Source organism: Meriones unguiculatus, chromosome X (genome assembly GCF_030254825.1).
Source record: "Meriones unguiculatus strain TT.TT164.6M chromosome X, Bangor_MerUng_6.1, whole genome shotgun sequence".
Taxonomy (NCBI): Eukaryota; Metazoa; Chordata; class Mammalia; order Rodentia; family Muridae; genus Meriones; species Meriones unguiculatus.
Window position 1 is genome coordinate 39,378,733 of NC_083369.1, and position 21,891 is coordinate 39,400,623.

Genomic DNA, 21,891 nt, shown 5'->3' on the forward strand with positions numbered 1-21,891 from the left:
CTCTGGGGATCAAGTTGCAGGGGTCTCCTTGGGAAGGAAGGGGTAGCCTAAGGATGGCACAGAGGCAACCCAAAGCTAGGGCTCAATAGTCACATGATACCATTAGCAGTGGCAGTGGTTGGGACTGAGGCGATTGCTCAGTAGGTGAAATACAAACACAAGGACATGGGTCTACATTTTCAGCTCCCATGTGAAAAGCTATGGAGTGTGTTCTTGTAATCACAGCACTGAGGAGGCACAGATAGGAAAATCCATTGTTTTGTTTATCAATCCATCTATCCAACCAATGAACTCTAGTTTCAGTGAAAGAGTCCCTCACAAAAAAATTAGGTGGAGAGCAACTGAGAAAGACGCCTGACATTGAGCGCATGCATGCATGCATGCATGCGTGCGCGCACACGAGCATGCACACACACACACACACACACTCACTCACACACGAATATAAGTGACAGCAGTAACAGGCTGTGCCAGAGAGCTACAAACCTGAGACAGTGCAGGTCTCACACTAGTAAGCCTCTGGAAAAAAAACATGGTGAGAGTAGAAGATCCAGAGTGGAGGTTGAACTGCCCTTGGGTTCTCAACTCCTTGGTCTTCTGTGAGACTAGGGTCACCAAAGAGCCAAACCTAGCCTCAGATTTCAGGAGCTGGATCCCTTTCAGGCCTGTCTGATACTGGCCTGGTAGGGTTCCTGGAGCTATCCCCATCTAATACCAGGCCTGCTTCCTAGCCAGTGCTGATTGATTTTATGAGCTGCTTACCTTAGTGGCAGCACTTTGGCCCACCTCATCCTGCAAGTCCTGGCCACCATCTGGTTTCCCTGTGCTCACTGGTTCCCCTGGCCTACCTATCACCAGATCTTACCCATTCTTGTACTCATTGCCCCCAGCCTCCTTGCTCTGCTCTTGTCCCACTCAGAGCCTCTAGGGCACACACCAGATGCTCTTACTCTAGCCTTGCCCCAAGTGGATTGAAGGAAGCATCCTCTGTCCACAGATAGTGGTACATGGGCCCAAGGAAGCATTACATATAGGAGAAGGCCGGCCCATGGGCCAAGTTAAGGACTCCAGATATGGTGGCCTCCCTGCGCCACTGTGGCCTCCCTAAGCCATCACAGTCTTCATGAACTGAGCTGTAGAGCTGCTGCACCCATGAACATCCTATTCAGCCTGCCTTCCCAACCTCCCACTCCCCACCAGTCTGAAGCAGAGTTTTGACAGGGCAGATGTCTGGGATCCGTGCCAAAGGATCTCTTTCCTTCCTCCTCCTTGTGCCCCCCCATGAGGACCTGGGGCCTCTGAGAAGGCTGAGGTAGAGGACCTTTTAGCCACAAGGGCTCTGGCCTCTCCCAGATCAAAGGAAGCAGATGGGCTTTGGCTGGCAGCTCTTCCCTCTGCCTGTCAGGCCTTGTTAAATATTTAAAATGTCAAGGCCCCTGGGAACCTGCCCGATTCTGCCACAGAGCTCCAAAACTCATCTGGTGCCTGTAAATGGGTGGGCGTGAAGAAGGGCAGGTACCCAGGTGGGTGATTCAGCCCCTGAAAGGCCTCTGAAACCCTAAGTCCACATGGCAGCCTAGGGACCAGCCCTTCCCCCTAGGCTCCTTGGGCCCAGCTGTCTGGGGCCAGGAGCAGGTGACTCTTACTCCTGCATTTCCTCGGCTCAGCAAACCTTGAACAGGCAGGCTCCTCAGCATGCCTTCTTAGTGGGAGGGGCAGGCTTAACTGTACTTTGGACCCCATTCTAATCCCCTGATGCCCAGAGGGGTTTGATAGAAGACAGGGGGGTCAGGTAGGTATGTGGCACATTGGTAGAAGGTACTTCGGCAGTTATTGCATCAATCAAGTGATCTCTCAGCCTCTGCAGAGCTTCAGACAGATTCCAGAACCCATGCTGAAGAAGGGCCTTGCCTGCTGGTCAAGAACCTCAGAGCAGGCTGGTTGGAGGGCTTTGTGCCCTGTTCCTGTCTTGTCCACTCTCCACAGGCAGTCAAAAGAAGGAGGGAGCAGATTAGCTGAGAGCTGACACAATGTGGTCCTAATCCAATTCTGATGGCATCTGGCCTCTGCTCTGGGCAAGCAGCCCATATGTGTCCATGCCAACCACCCAGACTCTGTCCCCACGTCTTGGACCTGCTAGATAGACACGTGCTTGGAACCAGAGGGACCACAGCTGCCTTCTTTAACACACACACACACACACACGCGCGCACACACACACGCACACACACACACACACACACACACACACAATGATACCACAGCAGTTGGAGAAAGGCCAACACTTCAGGGTCAATCTGAATGCAGCTGGCAGGATCAAGAAAAGGAGACGGGGAAGCTTTGCTGCAGTAGCAAGGACGATCCAAGGCCAAGGGCAAGGCAGAGGAGGAAAAGTGAGTGAGCTGCTGGGAAAAGGGGCCTAAAGGCCTCACTGGCCTTGGGGACAATCTGGGCATGGAGGTATGGAACTGTCAGAAAGCAGAATCACATGGTACAGCGGGACTCACAGGCTTTCTAGAAGTTAGAATGAATCATGTCCTCTCTCTGGGGGCTCCAGGCAAAGAGCAGTGTAAACCCTAAGTATCTAGGAGCTCAGAGTTCCAGTGCATCCTTTGTAATGTTGCATGTCTCATGGCTCTCAGTTGAAGGGGAAAAAAGGCTCAATCTAGAGGAAAGGCTGCCTCCCTTCCAGCTTCATTCTTGTCCCCACCACTGTTACCACAGAGGCTGAGGTCTCCCAGACACCCTACCGGGGAAGCTGTGGGACTTTAGAAAGAAGCCTTTGGCCCCAGCAGAAATCTGAGCTGCCAGCCCAGGCCAGGCTCAATGAGGCCAGGAAAAGAAAGGCAGGGACAGCTGCAGCCTTCAGGGTGGGAAGGACACCGTGTGGCTAGATGATGTGGACGTGCCAAGGCTGTGTTTGTTGTGACTTTTGCTCTTCTCAGCCCTTCCACTTCATTCAAGCTCCACCCTGCTCCTCTGCGGAAGGCCCACTGTCAGCAGTTTCTTATTGGTGATTGGTCTGGGGCTGAGTCTTATGAGCCGTCCTAAACTCAGCCTGCTGTGTATGCATGCCCTGTGTACTGGATGGCCCTTTTAATCACCACCCAGCTCCTTCAGCAGGTAGTAGAAGCTATGCCAGTGACTCTGGTGGGAGCGTCAAGCTGCCGTTCATCCACTAGGTGTCAGTATGGAGCTGGTCCCTTTGGGGTGTAGCACTGGAGTCCTGGCTGAACCTAAGGCAAGGCTAGATCAGCCTGCAGAGGTTTTCGAGCCCGGATAACGGTAATGGCTTCAACTTACTTGCCTGAGGTCTGTATGGAGGTTACCTCCAAGGACCTGAAGCCATGAGTTAAGGTCTTCCCTGCCCTTGAACCCTGCTTTGACTGAAGTGTCTCATGTTAGAACTGAGAGAGCCTGGACTAGAACCTCCCTTTCCTCTCCACCCCCCTTGTTTTCCCGCATGAACCATTGATAATCTCCTTAGCTTCAGCCATCCCCATCTCTCATCCTCAGGGATGACAAGTGAAATGAAAACCCTGGGGCTTCTGGGGAAGCTAGTCACTGAATTTTGCAGAGCAGTCTCTAGACAATAATAGCTCATGTTTGGCCCCATAGCCATGCTCTAAGAAGGTGTGAGTTATAGGGAAGCTATGTGCCCGAACACTGTGGGCACTGTGGGCACTGTGGACACTATGGCCACCAGACCTTGGGATATCATCTCCTCAACTCTGTCACGGTAGCTCAGCCTCTGTAGAACTCTGTTGTCCTTTCCTTGTGCTGGTCCTTTCAACCTCCAGCCTTACCAGTTTCTCTGGAACTGGTGAACAGAGTCCCTCCCTTTCCAATGGAGAGCAGCCTCCCTGCACAACCTAGAGGATCAGCTTCCTGGGCCGCAGCTTCTTCCATACTTCTGCCTTGAAGGGCTTCCAGACTCCCTCTCATCTCCTCACAAGACAGTCTCCTTCTAGGTTTGTTTTAGACCTAAGAACTTTCTCTGACACTTATTCTCTCTGCTCCTTACCTGAGAAACTTCTAGAAAGTAGGCCTCCCATCCAGCTCCAGAAGACCTTGCTCTATCTTCTTCAACAAGCTATGCTTCTGGACACTCCCATGTCCCTGGTTTCTGATTCCACTGTACCTCTTTTGCAGGTTGAGCTGTGTGGCTCTGACTGTCTTTGGAAACAGTAGGCCATAAGGAGGTGTGGCCAAGGTCCAGGGATTGCCTCACTTCCAGCCAGTGTCTCAAACACACAGTCCCATCTTGCAATCCTGTGTGTGTGCCAGAGCACTCTGAAAGAGACATGGAATCTAAGTGTTAAGAGACAGACAGCTTGTCTGATCCCTTTGGAGAGGGCCCTGGCCACTTCTTTGATGCTTGGGTGAATCTTGGGTAATATTACCTGGACCCTCTTGATAGGTGATCTCCTCACAAATCCACTGAAGCCACCTAGATACTGGACCACCCCAGCCCCAGCCCCAGCCCAGGGAGCCACTGGCTGACCTGTCCTGCTCCTGTCTCAGCTACTCTTGGCACATACTACCATACTCTTGGATCCTTGCTGCCCTCCCCCTTGTTGGCTGTTATCACTTTCCTGAAAACATTTCCCCCAGATATCCTGGACATGGAAGTGACAGCAAACATGGAAGGTGTATGGGCTGGGCTAGTGTTTCAGTAATCGAGATACCCACAGTCCCAAGGCTTCCCTCCCTAGCCCTGCTGTCGTATAAGTGCATCAGAAAATTGATAACCCCTTTTCCTGGGCTACCATCCCTTCCTTGAGCTAGGTACTCCCTGTGAGTGAGAGCTTGGCTTCCATGCTTGGTCTTGGAGCTTATAGTACCACATCTGTACTGCTCTGCCTTCTCTAAGCATCCACTCCAGAGTTCCAAGGATGCAGACTTTGGTCAGAGACTCACAAGGGCCACTCTTGCTGTAGCAGCAGCTTAGTCAGGGATGCTTATGGTACTGAGGTCTAACCTGTGTCATCTTCTGTGCTTCTTCCAATTTCCTGGGGCACTATGTAGGACTGGCAGACAACGCCAATGACTTGGAGAAACGTAGGCAGATCTATGGGCAGAACTTCATCCCCCCCAAACAGCCCAAGACCTTCCTGCAGCTGGTGTGGGAAGCCCTACAGGACGTGACTCTCATCATCCTGGAGGTGGCTGCCATTGTCTCCCTGGGTCTCTCCTTCTATGTACCGCCTGGAGAGGAAAGTGAAGGTAAGGGGCAAAGAATGTGGGCTGAAAGGAGGTCCCAGCTCTTGGTTTCCATGGCTTCACCTCTCCTTCCTTCCTATTCTCCTTTATCCTTGGACACAGCCTGTGGGAATGTGTCAGGTGGGGCAGAGGATGAAGGTGAGGCCGAGGCTGGCTGGATTGAGGGGGCTGCCATCCTACTCTCTGTCATCTGTGTGGTACTGGTCACAGCCTTCAATGACTGGAGTAAAGAAAAGCAGTTTCGAGGTCTTCAGAGCCGTATTGAACAGGAGCAGAAGTTTACTGTCATTCGAAATGGACAGCTCCTCCAGGTCCCTGTGGCAGCACTGGTGGTAGGGGACATTGCCCAGGTCAAATACGGTAAGTGTTCCCATCTTCATCCACCCTGCTAAGAAAGCCTGAATACCATTTCTGAGAAGGGTGTGCCAGAGGAACCCCTCCCAAGCTCAGACTGTCTCCCCAGTCATCTATGTGTTTTCACCCACAGGGGCCTGAGATTGGAGTGTAGAGGGTTTGGGGAACCAGAAAAGGAAGCTGAGACAGACACAACAATGCCTACAGGAAGCAGGGTAGCCTCACAGCCTCTGAAGAGGTCTTCTCCCACTACTGCAGGATACAAGTGTTGTCTTTGTTCCATGAGAGCTAGACAACATGGTTAGATGTGGATGACCCACCTCAAAGGAGGAGGCTGAAAGAAGAGAGCTCCCCAGTCCTTTCCCAGATGACAGGACCTCTCCTGGGAATGGCGGGAAGAAGCAAGGGTAGGGAGATCCCATGGATCCGTAGTCTCTGATTCTGGCCTGGCCTGGCCTGTAGGAGACCTTCTGCCTGCTGATGGTGTGCTCATCCAAGGCAATGACCTCAAGATCGACGAGAGCTCCCTGACTGGCGAGTCGGACCATGTACGCAAATCAGCAGACAAAGATCCTATGCTGCTCTCAGGTGAGGGTCACCTGTCCAAACAGCCCAGTGTATGGTCACTTTGAAAGCCATCGGTTTGGCATTCCCAGCTAAGCCATTCTGCTGGACTTGCCTTAACTAGGGTCTCCCTGAATAGCTGTTTGGGTTGGGAAGTCTGAGAATGGTACCCACTGCCATGCCAGAACAGGTCACTGGAGGCCTGATGGTGTGGCTCCAGCCATATGGCAAAGTAATGGGTCTTTTCTGCTCAAGACGGCCCTTAGTATCATGAATGGGACATCCCATGGGGAGGGCTTTCTGGAGTCAATATTGTACTCCTTACACATCTATACTTTGGAAATGACCCAGTGGGCGCTTTGTTCCTTTTCTAGAAGGTTCTCATTCAGGCTAATTTTGTCTTAATGGGAAATGTAGTATGAAAGTAGACAGAAAGACCAGAGCCCCTGGTGGGCCCTGTGAATGGCTCACTCCCATAAGGACCTGCCACTCTGTGGTCCTCTGGGTCATATCCACTACCCCAAGCCTGGAGACAGGTTGCACTCTAGACATAGGGGTCAACAGTTGCAGTGACTTCTGTCTCAGGGAAACCCTAAGAAACAGCCTATGGCTGCTGAATATGTCCTACCAGGCTGTGAAATTTTCTATATTAGTTCCTCTGTATTTCTATGCCAGGCACTCATGTCATGGAAGGTTCTGGAAGAATGGTGATAACAGCTGTTGGTGTAAACTCCCAGACAGGCATTATCTTTACATTGCTTGGGGCAGGTGGAGAAGAGGAGGAGAAGAAAGACAAGAAAGGTGAGGCAGCTATGACTTCTAATGTCAGAGATGATGAAGCAACTCCCTTGTATGTCACTGTTCTTGTTTCTTCATCTGCCTGCTGGCCAATCCAGTGAGATGGGTAGTAGGCCACCACCCTCTTCTGGGTCTTCTGATTTTTCTGGTATTTTTCCAAAAGAGCCAGCAGGTATAGGGGCAACTTTCCTTAGATGGCTATTCCCTGATGGCTTTGGTACATTTGTCCCTGGGGTGGAGTGTGCTCACAGATATGTAAGCTCTTACCTCATTATGAAAGATGCAACTGGAAGCTGGGTTTGGTGACGCATGCCTTTAATTCCAGCGCTAGGAAGACAGAGGCAGGCAGATCTCTGTGAGTTTGAGGTCAGCCTGGTCTACAAAGCAAATCCAGGATAACCAGGGCTGCACAGAAAAACCTTGTCTCAAAACAACAAAAAAGGAACAAAAGAAGAAGCTGCTGGGGAGTCTTCATGCCCACCCTGAAAGCACTCCACTCCTATAGGGAAGAAGCCCTATAGGACTTTGTGAGGGGGGTCACAAAGTCCAAATTGGAAGTCTCCTGAGCAGATAGTGATATTTTTCAAAATGATAGCCAAGGCCAAAGATGCTGGATGGGTTTGGGAAGGACAGACTCTCCAGCAAGTGATAACCCTGTCCCTGGAGACAGTAATGGCTAGAAACAAAAGATTTTAGAGTCTAGCTTCCGTATGGCCCAGGACTCCCTACCACAAAACTACTATCCTACCCCATTCTGCCATAGCACTCAAAATTGAGGCGTTACAGCGCTTCCCCACACCAGGCAGACCCCGCTTTTCTGTGACTCAGGTGAGCAATCTGTCCACAGCCCCAGGTAACCAGGGAGCAGACATTTCCAGGCGCATGCCTGTCCATTTTAGAGGACCTAGAGGCAGAGCAATCAGTCTTCGACTTGACAGGGACAAACCAGCATGAGGAAGAGCAAGTTAGTAGTCCTGACCTTAGGCAACTTCGTAAAGCCCCCTGTACTAAGGGACAGAGAAACATGAGCTGGCAGGACTGCTATAATCAAAAAAGCTTTCATTATCCATGTTTCCTGGCAGTCTGGTCATCTGACTTTCTGTATGGGCACCTCCCTGCTGCTGGTAAGCCAGGTTTCCCACCACCTGCACCAAGCACCCTATCTCTACTGAGCTTGTCCCACTGTTATCCCACAACTTTATTCTGTGCTCCAGACAAGCTTAGCTGGGCTTAGTATGAGTCCTCAAGCTAGAGGACCTTGCCTGGTGCCCTCTTAGTTCTGCCTAGTTGACAGAAGCTCCTTCCACATAAGGCCCTCTAGGAAACACACCCCTTCCCCTTGAAGGCAGGGGTCTCTCCATTGAACAGCCATAACCTGCATTTTTTTTTTTTTGGTGTCCCTGCAGCTCTTTTCCAAGCTCCTGGCCTTCTGGCTTTATCCCTTAAATATTCTTCACAGTTTGGTCCTAGGCTTCTCCCTCCTCTTTCAACTTGACTATTCCTCATCCAGATATGCCCAGACTATTTGCACTTCTCCAACACTTCTAGGTTGTAAGACTTAGGGAGTCAGAGTGGGCCAACTTCTTGTAGGAATACCCTGAGGGGCTGGAGGGAGCAGCATTTATCTTGTCCTGTGTTTTCTGTCCTCTTCTATTTTCTGAATCCTGTGGTTCTGTCAACCCATTGTCTGAAGTTGCTCCCTGTCAGCACTGTCAACCTGCCACCCTTTCCATCTATTCCTGTCTTTTATAATGACTCCTGTGTACCCTTTTCTTCTTGAGTACCTCCCTCACCTTCTGTGTTCTCCTTTACTCCAGGCTACCTCTTCTAGTTATGCTCACTCCAAACCTCACTTCCTTCATCCTCTGGAGCCTATGCTTTCTCCCTCTGCAGGTTGGCTTTGTAGTCAACCTTCCCTTAGATGTCTATAGGTCTAGAACTTCCAGGTCTATAGAGCATCCTCACTGTGCCTTGTTTTCATTGCCTTGTCATCCTGTATCCATCGGTGTCTTTCTTCTACTCTTAGAAGTCTGCCTCTTTCATGAGACTGAAGAGATTCCTCTGTGGTTAAGAGCACTTTGCTTCCCAGCACCATATTGGGCATTTTACAACCACCTGTAACTCCAGCTCCAGAGGCCCTAATGTCCTCTCCTGACATCCATTGACATGGACACACACACACACACACACACACACACACACACACACACACATAAAAAGTAATCTCCCTCACCTCTAAACTACCCCTGAACAGAGAGGGTCCAATATATGAGCAGAGAGGGTCCAATATATGAGCAGAGAGGGTCCAATATATGCCATGCTTCTGGCTGGAAGTGTCTCTCTTCTTGGGACTTCAGACCCTGGTTCCATTGTCTAGAAGCTACCTGACCCCACCCCCACCCCCCATCTGTCCTTTAAAACCCCAGGGACATGAGCTACTGGGTGGGAACTGATACTGTACTGGCCAATTCCTCCTTAAATGGGGACCAGAGCACATGTGGCTCCCAGATGAACTCCTCTGACTGCCACCTGAGCTGCGCAGCCCTCAGAAATAATGGCTGGCAGTGTGGGTCGTATCAAAACTGAGGCTTCAGGTGGAGCCACCAGTCATCCAGTCTGGTGGCTTCTACCTAGTGCTGCTAGGTGCCCAACACTTAGGCTTCCTCTGTACACTGATCCTGGACCCATAGTTTGACTGTGCCTAACAGGTCCCTGAAACAGACAGAGCTCTTAGTCCTTTTAAACACACATACCTGCTAGTGGTGGTCTCAGAGCGGAGTAGAAAACTGGGGTTGGGTACCTCCTGTTGAGTCCAAAAGACCAGACCTTTGAGGAGTGGACAGTACTTAGGGCAGCGGGCCTTCCAGAAACTGTCCACAGCCACTTCATCTGACCAGGGACCCATCCAGTCTCTGGCTTTAGAGACTTACTGTAGAGTTGAGGTAAAGGCCTAATGGGAAACACTGGCAGGGGCTTGGCCCAGGATGCCCAGAGTATATGTGGTGAACATGTGCTGGGAGGTACTGACAGATTGCTCTTGGAAAGTATAAGACATCAAGAAGGCCCCTCCATAGGCAAGGTCAAGGCTACCAGTAATGAGCCTCTCTTTCCATCCTCTACCCCATAGAGCCACAAATTACTGCATGTGCCCAAGCTCTTCCTATTCTCTTGTGCTTCTTTGTATGTCATGGACACATGGGTGTTCTCAAGTCTCTCTGTGTCTGTCATTCCTCTTCCATTGTAGGCAAGCAGCAGGATGGGGCGATGGACAATAGCCAGACCAGAGGTAACATGTGTGTGCGTGCGCGCGTGTGTGCCTACGTGCATGGCTCAAAGCAGCTGAGGAGCCTGGGGGAGGAGGGAGAGAAGGGAGGATAGGAAGGGACCACCTGCTACCATGGCAGAAGCAGTACTTAAAGACAGGTGAGTGGACCCCAAAGTCCCTTCCTGGCTTGACAGTGAAGGGGACACCCTTGGAGGATGCTCCAGTTTCTACCAGACACCGCTTTCCTAAAGCCTAGATGGGCCACCTAGAAAACAACTGGTCAGTGCCAAGGCTATCAGCATGGCTTAAGCTTATCCACAAATGAGAATTACCCATGAATGGACACCCTGAGATCACTTTGGCCAGATGATGAAACTGAGACATAGCAAGAGAGACCGTAACTTGCTAAAATTCCCTGGGTGCCAGTCCTTTGAATTTTCCAGGTAAGAGGAGTCAGCTAGAGCTTGGAAGATAACTGAAACTGGTAGGGATTTGGGTAGAGGACACATGCTCATGTCTGGGGCTCTTACTAGGTGGAATAACAGTAGGCAGGGGCTCAAAGCTATAGTGACACAACTGGACAGAGTCTGGCATATCCTCAAGGCTGCTAGGAGGACTGAAGTACGGTAAGTGGATTTGGGCTCCCAGGTGAGGTGAATGGACGCACAAGGAAAGCTAAAAAGACAAACTGGGGGACACTCCCACAACTGCTAAGTCAGGCAGCCCCTTCCTTAGTAAGAGTGGAGGAAGTAGGTAGAGTGGACCTGATTACCTTTTGGCAGTATACCTGGAGAAGCCCAAGGCCCAGGACTATGTAAAGCTTGGCAAAGAGAGAGATGAGACATACATCTCACCACCACAAAGGCAGCAAGAATGAAAATTGAGAAGTGTAAAAAGGAGGAATGAGGGGAGCCACCTGAGCCAAGAGAGAGTCAGGGAAATAGCAGAAGGACAGGACAGGCTTGTCCACAGAGCCCATGGAAAGAGGCAGTCTGAGCAGGGGTGCTTGGGATAAAAGGAGTGTATACTGGGACTCCTTAGTGTCCCTGAGGGGAAAGTGGAGGTGGCTTGGTCATCTGTGGGCAAATGAGTCAGATTTTGGTTCCAGAACATTCCTTGGACCAACCACAGGACTTCTCAGGTATTAAGATTTGGGACATTCCAAGACTGGCCATCCTGTCTGTGCACAAATTCCTTGTGCTACTGTCTGTCCACCCTTCCCACAAAAGAACCATCTCTCTGTCCCACATAGAACAATGCTGCAGCTGTGTGCTTACTGCAGGAGGGCCTGGGATTAGGAAGCAACAGAGGAAGGCCTACAGATTCCCTTTGAAAAACTTGAAATTAAAAGTGCTCCATTGAATCCCATATGATGAGACATGTCTTTCCTTGTGATAGCCTTTTTGTAGCCTCTTTACCCTCGCTCGGCCCTAATTTCATCCCAGGGTTTCTTCTATGTACAGCTAAGAAGCAGGATGGGGCTGTTGCCATGGAAATGCAGCCCCTGAAGAGTGCCGAGGGTGGGGAAATGGAGGAGCGTGAAAAGAAGAAAGCCAACGTACCCAAGAAGGAGAAGTCAGTCCTGCAAGGGAAGCTCACAAAACTGGCTGTGCAGATTGGGAAAGCAGGTACGTTCAGACAGAGGCAGCGGGCCAGAAGCCTAGAGGACACTGGGCTCCTGGAAGCAGTATCAGTTCCAGATGCTGTGAATGCAATGAACAGAATATTGTCTTGGCCCTAGGCAAGTTCATGTACAGAGAGATGGACAGTATTCTAGAAGAGTGTGGTATACTGTAGATGCAGGCCAGAGTCAACCATGACTGTACAGTCCTGGTTTGGCATCCCCACCTTAATGAGTCATAAGTCACACACTCTTTTATTACCTAGCAGACTCCCTGACTCCAGGCTTCTGGCCACATCACAGTCAAGAGGAAGTCAACTATACTAAGAACCTGCTGGCCAGAACCCCAACATCTGAAGATGACTAGTCCCTCACAAAATATGCCTCTCATACACTCAGCTTCCTGCTCTTTACATCACACTATCCTGGGGAATTGGAGCATATGCTATCCCAAAACCTCACACTCTGTGGAGTCATCCCTCAGGCTGTTTATCTTGAAAGATGACCCAAATACATCAACCCCTTTGCAAAGGCCCTGGCTGGGCTCAGGCCAGCTGTGACTATATTGTCCTCAACTTTTCTTCCCACCTTTTCTCCTGCTCTGTCATGGCTGAACAGGATTGGTGATGTCTGCTATCACTGTCATCATCCTGGTCCTCTACTTTGTGATTGAGACCTTCGTCGTGGATGGCAGGGTGTGGCTAGCAGAGTGCACACCTGTCTATGTGCAGTACTTTGTGAAGTTCTTCATTATTGGAGTCACTGTGTTGGTTGTAGCTGTCCCTGAAGGCCTTCCTCTTGCTGTCACTATCTCCTTGGCTTACTCTGTCAAGGTAATAATACTACTACTTAGAATTAATTCTATCACACAGGCCCCAAAACTAGAGTGGGATGTCATCAAGCACCTTAGATGTAGTTGGGGCTATGGAAGGCTGAGGATGTCTCTATAAGAGGGAAGGGACTGGGTGAGATGGATTTCTCTAATACATCCTAACAGAGGGTCCCCACCACACCCACTTAGCCCTTAGATGCAATGGGGAGAGGTAGAAAACAAGCTGGTATTGAGTCCTGGTTCTGGCATCAGTGGAACACTGGCAGGGAGAGTCGGAAGAGCCAAGAAATAAGGGAACTGTTGCTGCTTGCAGGGGTAGAGGCGAGAAGGCAGGGAGGCAGGAGTCTTATGAAAGGTTTGGGGACACTGGGAGGCAGTGGGAGCATAAAGACGACCCAGGGGAGTGTGGAGGAAAACTGAGCTAGCAGGAAATTGAAGAGGGAGCTCTGATAGATAGTTTTCTATGTCAGCCATGCAGAGAGTAGCTTCCTGGAAGCTCGCTGTCTCCCATCTCATGGCAGCCCTTGCATCTCACATATCTACTCTCTTAGTTTTACTACCACCTAGCCCAAAGATTACCAAGGTCACCAAATGGACTATTAGTGTCACTCACATTGTTTTTATCCTTATGAATAAACAACTAAAACACTTCCCACTTGGTCTCTGCCTCTTACAGAAAATGATGAAGGACAACAACCTGGTTCGCCACCTGGATGCCTGTGAGACCATGGGCAATGCCACAGCCATCTGTTCTGACAAGACAGGCACGCTCACCACCAACCGCATGACCGTGGTCCAGTCCTACCTAGGAGACACTCACTACAAAGAGATTCCAGCTCCCAGCGCCCTGACCCCCAAGATCCTTGACCTTCTGGTCCATGCCATCTCCATCAACAGTGCCTACACCACCAAAATACTAGTGAGCAGGGCTAGGAGGGCAGACGAGAGAAGGGGGAGGGGATGGTGGCATGGCATAAACTTCCCTAAGGGGTTCATTAGGCCCACTTATAAATTTTGGGGTGCTGGGAAAGTAGCTGAGTAGTATTGGTAAAGAATTTGCTTAGTATACATGGGGCTCTGGGTTTGCCCCACCATACTATAAAAAGAAACAGAGCGGAGGAGAAAAGTAAAAACCAAGGCTAAGGAGATGGCTCAGTCAGTAAAGTGTTTGCCTTACCAGCAGTGAGTTCATTCACCAGAACCCATGTAAAAAAAAAAAAAATTAATTAATTAAAACAAAACAAAACAAAACAAAACAAAAGGACAGGCAGCAGCCTGCTTGTAATTCCAGCACTGGGGAAGCAAAGTCAAGCAGGTCTCAAGGGCTCCAGGCCAGTGACAGAAACCATCTCAACAAAACAAGAAAAACCAAGAACTTTTGAGAGGAGCCTTTAGGGTGTTGGTTTCTTTTCTCCCTGTCACACCACAGAGTACTACTCTTGCTGCTGGGTGGGACAGGTGGGTGCTAGAAGTTCTTTTCCAAGCATGGTAAATGATGGAAAACCTGCAAAGGGCCACTTTGCAGCCAGGGCATGCCCTGTGTAACCAACGTGGGTGCCCTCCCTCTGTTCTATGCCACCGCTCCCTAGCTACACAATGGCCATGGCCTTGGGGATGGAAAAGAGGGTGCTCTGGGCCTTGATGCCAAGCTGACTGTCCTTGCCTATAGCCTCCAGAGAAGGAAGGCGCTCTCCCACGCCAGGTGGGCAACAAAACAGAGTGTGCTCTGCTGGGCTTCATCCTGGACCTGAAACGTGACTTCCAGCCTGTACGAGAGCAGATACCGGAAGATAAGCTTTACAAAGTATACACCTTCAACTCAGTTCGCAAGTCCATGAGCACAGTTATCCGCATGCCTGATGGTGGCTTCCGCCTCTTCAGCAAGGGAGCCTCAGAGATCCTTCTCAAAAAGTGAGTGAGTAACAGGAAGGAGCCAGGAACAGGGTGGCTGGGTGGCTAGGGTCTAGCTAAAGGGCACAAAATTTCTCGTTTTATTTTTTGTGATAAAACAGACCTAACATAAAATTGACCACGTTATCCATTTTAAAGTATACAGTTCAGTAGCATTAAATATATTTCTAATGTTTGCAGCCAGCACCACTATGGAACTCCAAAAGATTTCCATAAATCCCCCCAAGGAAACCCCAAGCCTCATTAAGGGGATTTTTCCTGCTACCTTCTCTACCTCTGGTAACTTCTGGCTTGTCCCTGTGGTGGAAATTTCATAAAAATGAAATTCTGTACTTTGTAGTCTTTCGTGTCTAGCTTCCATCATAGTGCATAATGTCCTCAGAGTTTCTTTATCTATCTTTAATCTCATTTGAAGGCTGAACATCTTTCATTGTGTGGCTAACAGAGTATTTGGTTCACCTATTCATCTGTCATCAGATACCCTGATTGTTTCCATATTTGGGCTCTTGTCAATAATGCTATGGTCATTCAAGTACAGGTTTGAGTTTGAGTACACATTCTCAACCTTTGGGGTAAATGCTGTCAATCAGCTTTCTGTTGCTACAATACTTGAGCTGAGCATAGTGATGCATACCTTTTAGCCAGCTGATTCAAATGATGAAGCAGGAGGATGTCTTGAATCTAGGACTTTGAAGGCAACCTGAGAAACTTAGGGGTGCCTTGTCCTCCCACTACCACCCAAAAAGGAGAAAAATCAACTTATAAAAGATTCATTTAGCTGGACAGTGGTAGTGCACACATTTAATCCCAGCACTCAGAAAGCAGAGCCAGGGATCTCTGAGTTCAAGGCCAGCCTGGTCTATGGATTGAGTTTCAGGACAGTCAGGACAACACAGAAAAATCTTTATTAAATAAACCAAAAATTTAAAAAATATATATGTATTTAGAATTACAATTTTAAAGGTTTCAGTCCATAGGCAGCTGTACCACCTCCCAACAGCACAAAACTGGAGACCAACATTCAACACATAGACCTTTTAGAAGACATTCTAGATTCAGTGTAGCATTCTGCCACTGGTCCCCAAAGGCTCATGTCCATCTCATGACAAAAAAATGTACTCAGTCTAAAAATGCACTCCCAAGATTCCTTAATGTCTTAACTGTTCCAAAAGTCCAAGCCAAAAGTCTCACTCATGGTTAGTATTGAATCCCTATATTTTTTTTTTTTTAAAAAAAACTACAAGTTATGTAGTTTTAACACACAATGGCACAGAGTAACCATTCACCTTCCAAAAGGCAGGAATGGATTCACATCGAGTACGGATTGAACCAAAGCAAGGTAGAAAGCCAGCATAACATTAAATCATGTAACTCCATATCCAATGGCATCAGAAGTATATGGTGTGAGCTACAAAGGACTTAGATAGCCCTACCTCTCTGCTCTTACCTCTGTGTCTGTCTGTCTGTCTCTGTCTCTGTCTGTCTGTCTTGGACTGGCTTTCTTCAGCAGAGTTACATGGTCTGGGCATCTCTAGCTTCCTGCAGTCTCCACTGAAGCTGCAGCTTCATCCTCACAGCTGTGTGCACTACCTAGAGGGATCCTGACATGACCCCACATCTATCTCCCAGTTGCCCAGGCTTTCCTTTAAACCCTAGGTGGCAGCATCTACAAACCCTGCAACTCTTGCATTCTGAACATCCGGAAAATCACCACACAGAGTATGTCAAGTCCTGCTACTCGATTGAGCTACATCTGATCCCACGATCCCACTTGAACAATTGCTACAGTGGCTTCTGAGTCCCTTCCTAGATGAATAAGTAGGACAATCACAGAAAAACAATTCACAGTTCACTAGACAGATTGAGACAAGTAGGGCATACTGGAACTGTCCTCTCAAAAGGCCTTACCCTACAAAGTCTTTGAAAGCAACTTGCATTTTTACATCCCTGAAGTGTGGTGGCTGTGGCCTTACTAATTTCTGAGATTCTCTCCAGACATTGGTCTATGGCATCATGAAGTAGCTACTATAACACATCTTTGTTCATTTAGTGTGTTTGTGTGTGTGTGTGTGTGTGTGTGAGAGAGAGAGAGAGAGAGAGAGAGAGAGAGAGAGAGAGGAAAGAGAGAGAGAGAATGCACACATGTGCACATGTAAGGGGGCCAGAGGACAAATGTGAGAGTTGGTTCTCTCTTTCCACAAGATGGATCCTGGGGGTCAAACTTAGGTCATCAGGCTTGAAAGCAGATGTCTTTACCTGTTGAATCATGTCACCAGCCCTCTCTTCCATCTTGCTCTGATTACATTAAGTTTGGCTTTAAAAATCCAATAATACCTATACCACAAACTGAATGCTGGCCTGCTTGAAATTTCCTCTGCCAGATTAATTAGTCTATCACCGTTAAATTTAACCTACACTGAGTGTGAGGGCATGGGCAAAAATGAAGACAATATATTTTCCATAGCATAATACAAATTGTCTCTAGTCCAATTCTCAATATTGCTTTCCTTCTCATTGAAAGCTTGCAATCATAGGTTTTAATATTTGCATCCCTATCAGCATTCTGGTCCTCTGAGTTCCCACCAGAATTACCTGGTAAGCTCTGCTTACAACCCTCTAGGCTTGCTTTCTTGTTGTTGACATTCTATTCAGTGTGAAGTAGGGTCTCCTGATAATTTTAATATAAATTTCTTGAAGACTAGAAAAACCAGTAATGATGAGAATTAGAATATGTCTAAGTTGCTGGTAGCAATATAAAATGGTATTGCCAGGGCTAGGGAGATGACTCAGTTGTTAAAGTGCCTGCCACACCAACCAAGCAAAAATAACAGAATTCATATAAAAGTTGTATAACTTGGTCCATGAATGGAAGGGCAGAGGCAGTGGTGGTGTGGAGAGAGACACATAGATGACTAGAGTTCGTTGTCTAGCCATTCTAGCTGAACGGGTGAGCTCAGGTTCAGTGGAAAACCCTGTCCAAAAACATAAAGTGAAGAGCAATGGAGGAAGATATACAATTTGTGACCTTTCACCTACACATGCATTTGCATACGTATATTTGTATACTGCATGCAAACACCCATACAAACACATACATATACCTACATACACACAGAGAGACACACACACACAAATACACAAAAATGGTGTCATCTTGGAAAATATTTTTATGTATTTTATGGTTTCTCAGGAAGTTAAACATGGTACTGGCATGTAACTCAACCGTTTTATTCCTAGGCATATACATGATAATTTACTTTGGTTGTTACCTTGACTGTACTGAGAGATATTTAGGAAACTGGTGCCAAGAACTAGGATCATTGCTGTCACCATACCTGGCTTTGTGGAAGAAATCTTAGGATTAACTTGTGGATGAAGTTAGAAATGCTTGGAAGAGCATGCTATAGAGTTGTGCTGTCTTTTTGTGCTTTAAAAATTCTAGCTACATACTGCCTACTAACTCTTCATCAAATATATGATCTTCTCTGTTCACTCTCTTGACAGTATGTGTAGATGCACAGATATTTTCAAATCACAATGAAATACAATTTGTCTGGTTTGGCTTTTAATGTTTATGTGGGGTAGCTTTTGGTTTACTTGCTTATCTATGGGTTTTATTACATTTATTTTTTAAATTATTGTTGAATTATGTGTATGGGTATCTTGCCTGTATGGATGTCTATGCACCATGTGTGTACAGTGCTCATGAAGGCTAGAAGGAGTCATTGAATCCCTTGGAACTGGGATTACAGCAGTTGTGAGCTTCCATGTGAATGCTGGGAATCAATTCAGGGTCCTCTGGAAGAACAACTACTACTCTTAACAACTAAGCTATATTTCCAGCTCCTGTTTTATTTTATTTTATTAATATATTTGAGGAGTTGGCGTATACATATGTTTATACCACATGGGCGCAGTACCCATGGAAACCAGAAGGGGGCATCACATTTCCCCTTAGAACTAAAGCTAAAGGTAATTCTATGGGTGCTGGAAATCAAACTACTGTCCTCTGGAAGAGCAGCCGGTGGGTGCTCTTAACTGCCAAGCCTTCTCTCTAGCTCCTACTTTATTTCTTTACTGTTTGTGTGAGTTCATGTGTGTGTCACATGCATATGCATGCTTACATACAAGTGGAAGTCACAGTACAACCTGTAAGAGTCTGTTTTCTCCTTTTACCGTGCGGGTCCCCAGGATGATATTCGGGTCATAAGGCAGGCAGCAAACACCTTGATACTCTGAACCATTCCATCAATCCCCATTTGTTTTGATTTTGTTTTGTTTTTCTGAGACAGGCTCTTGGCTCTTTAATCCTGCCTTATTGTCTCAAGTGCAAGGACAACAGGCATGTGCCACTATCCTGAAGTGGGGCCTCTTTCAGAGATGATAAAAATATTCTTAAAGCCCACTGTGGTGTTGGTTGCATGTATTTGAAGAAATCCTAAAAACTGTTAAATTATGCACTTTAAATGGGTGAATTGTGCAGTTTGTGGATTGTATCTCATGAAGCTGTACAAAACCTGAAGGAGGGAGGGAGCCTGAAACCTTGCCCTGAGCATCCCTCCTCCTCCTGCCCCTTCTCATTCTCCACACTTCTCCTTGATCTTAAGCTTTCTCTTTTCTTGAATCCTTGTACCTCACCACATGGGTCCTCCCATCTACCACCAAAGGACTTTGGAAACAGAATCCTCAACAGGACAGCAGAGTTCTCTGCCCCCAGACTCAGCATGCTCCATGCTCTCTACAAACCTGACCACCGATGACATCTCTACTTGGCTGCCTTACTCAGAATACTCTCCCCAAAATAACCTCTGCAGCTCATGACAAAACCTACCTCTTCCCCAAAGCAGTCCCTTACTGGTGTGGGGGGGGGGGGGCTGACCCTCTTTCTGTACTGCTCCTTTGATGGGCGCTATGGGCCTATAGCTGAGGCTGACCAACTTCCACTCTGCTGTTTGCTGACTGTGGCACATATGGAAGTTACTATTCTACCCTGCCAGCTCAGCTTCCTTATAGGATATCTGCATGCTGGAAATATAAATCTGGAAGTGCTGAGAGAATTACATGAGTAAATCCATGACCCTAGAAAGATGTGGGTTTTGTTAGTTTCTCTCTGGCTACCCTCAACCTTGACAGCCAGCTTTACCAGTCTCCTTGTGTGTCACCTGCCAGATGAGGCCCCATTCATTCAACTACAACTTTTCTGTAGCTGGCTTCCCTAAGTCTGTCCCTTTTGAAGCTCCCAGACTGTCACAGCTTGGGCTGAGGTTGTTCCTGCTGTGTGTTGTTCCTGCTCCATAGTTCCAGAGGACTGTCCACTACATTCTACACTCTTGTCCTATAGAGTCTGTAGGAAAGCTATGATAAGCCTCAGGCTGCCATCTCTCACCTGAGTCTCTTAGCCAACCAATGTGTTAGCAGTCACAGGTTGCTGGAACAAATGGCCCCAAATCTGATGGCTTAAGATTACAGAAGTCTTAGAGGATAAGACAACTGAATTGGTAAAGCTTTTGCCTCAAAAACTTTACATGGCTAGAAGTTATGTAAAAAGCTTGTCATTCCAATGATGGGGAGGCAGAGCAGAAATAGGCTGATCCTTGGGGCTCTCTAGTCAGCTAGCCTACCCTGTTTGCCAAGCTCTAGGCCAGTGAAAGATAGTCTCAAAAACAAAACAAACAAATAACAACAGTTAAGGGACAATATCCTACTTCTGGCTTACACACACATACACACACAAACAAACAAAATTTACCTCACATTTCTGGTGGCCAGATACCCAAAGTCAAGGTGAGAACCAAGCTAAGTGCGCTCTCTGAGAGTGGGAAGGGAGATTTTTGTTTTCCTTTCTTAAATTCTGCTTCTAGCAGGCAGCTGCATCACCTCAGTTTCTCACCTGTGCTCACATGGCCTTCCCCCTTATCTGTGCACCTCTGCATCATCTGTTTTTGTTTATTTGTTTATTTTTTATAGTGTCATTGGTTAAGGTCCTATCGTAATCCAGTATAACTGACATTGTTTCCTCTTGTTCACTCCCTGTACTCACCTTCCCTACCCCTCACCCCACCATCTCAGGTGTACAAACATCTTAAACAGCAATGGTGAACTCAGAGGATTTCGTCCTCGGGACCGGGATGACATGGTGAAAAAGATCATTGAGCCTATGGCTTGTGATGGCCTCCGCACCATCTGCATTGCCTACAGGGACTTCTCTGCAATCCAGGAGCCAGACTGGGACAATGAGAATGAGGTGGTGGGTGACCTTACCTGCATAGCTGTCGTGGGCATTGAGGACCCTGTGCGACCTGAGGTAGCTACCCCCTTTTCTAAAAGTTGCTCTAGTAATTCTTCCCAGGTTGGAGATTATCTAATGGGTGGCAGGGTGGCTTTTTCCCCATTGGACCCCTACACTATAGTCTTGGGGCACAAACGTGCATGGTGAGAGCCACTTTCTCCCCACATTCCAAGAGGTCACACCTCTTCCTGCCCTATTTATAGCGATATCAGCCTGCAAAACAGAGACTAAGACTCAGGACCATGGGACTTTCCTCAACGTTTTTGATCCCTTTGCAAAGCCCTCTTGTCCTTGACCTCTGTGAGTTCTCTGAGCCTGCCTTGCCCATGGGCAAGGCTCAGAATCCACTTCTACCACGGGCAAAAAATGTAGTCTGAAGGAGATCCTAGCATCTGTTGGACCCATGGACTGGAAGGGAAATGAGAGAAACTGAGGAGTTGGAAACAGTTGAATTGGGTAGATATTGGGTTGAGGGCATGGTGGGCAGTTGCCAGTCAAGGGCTTGATTGTATCTGAATGAGATTCAGGGCACACCCATGGAGATGTCAAGTAGACATGTAGCTGCAGGAATGGAGAGCTTCAAGCATAGTTTCTGACTGAAAAGAAGTTCCGGGAGTGCCTTTCTGTGTATGATGACTTCGCTGAGGACAGTTTGCAGCTGTGATAGAGCCAGATTTTGGGGGAAGGGGTCTCAAGGGGTCATATGGGTGAGGTGATCACAGAATGAAAAGGGATATCTGCCTACTGACAACCTTAACATTGAGAGATCACTAACGCCTTTGATTTGAGCACATTTCATGCTCATGCGATGGTTGCCTTTACTGGTCTTTAAAGATGGGAGATTCTTGTGAGAGTATCCTCAAGAAAAGAGTGTGAAAGGGCCCTCTATTTTCCCAGCCCTGTCTTTTGGTACCCATGATGGACTGACTTGATCCTACCCATTAGCCTGAAAGCATGTACCTGTGGGAATTGCTCTAGAGCTTTGGGTATGACAGAGAAGGAGAAGCCTTGGGTACAGGATCATTAAGCAAAGG

General features: G+C 47.9%; 1 protein-coding gene across 8 annotated transcripts in view; it reads left to right on the plus strand.

The window, feature by feature from the left end:
* Window positions 1–21,891, plus strand: part of Atp2b3 (ATPase plasma membrane Ca2+ transporting 3) — a 70,540-nt gene that overhangs the window by 20,197 nt on the left and 28,452 nt on the right. For 5 of the 8 annotated variants that reach the window (XM_060375259.1, XM_060375260.1, XM_060375261.1 and 2 more), the window contains exons 3-12: window positions 5,029–5,226; window positions 5,326–5,583; window positions 6,040–6,165; window positions 6,817–6,942; window positions 10,184–10,225; window positions 11,668–11,832; window positions 12,444–12,658; window positions 13,334–13,576; window positions 14,327–14,568; window positions 20,638–20,872. In XM_060375259.1, the coding sequence (XP_060231242.1) occupies window positions 5,029–5,226; window positions 5,326–5,583; window positions 6,040–6,165; window positions 6,817–6,942; window positions 10,184–10,225; window positions 11,668–11,832; window positions 12,444–12,658; window positions 13,334–13,576; window positions 14,327–14,568; window positions 20,638–20,872 (1,850 nt within the window). The remainder of the gene's footprint in view (window positions 1–5,028; window positions 5,227–5,325; window positions 5,584–6,039; window positions 6,166–6,816; window positions 6,943–10,183; window positions 10,226–11,667; window positions 11,833–12,443; window positions 12,659–13,333; window positions 13,577–14,326; window positions 14,569–20,637; window positions 20,873–21,891) is intronic. The other 3 variants (XM_060375262.1, XM_060375264.1, XM_060375266.1) reach the window with 1 other exon arrangement.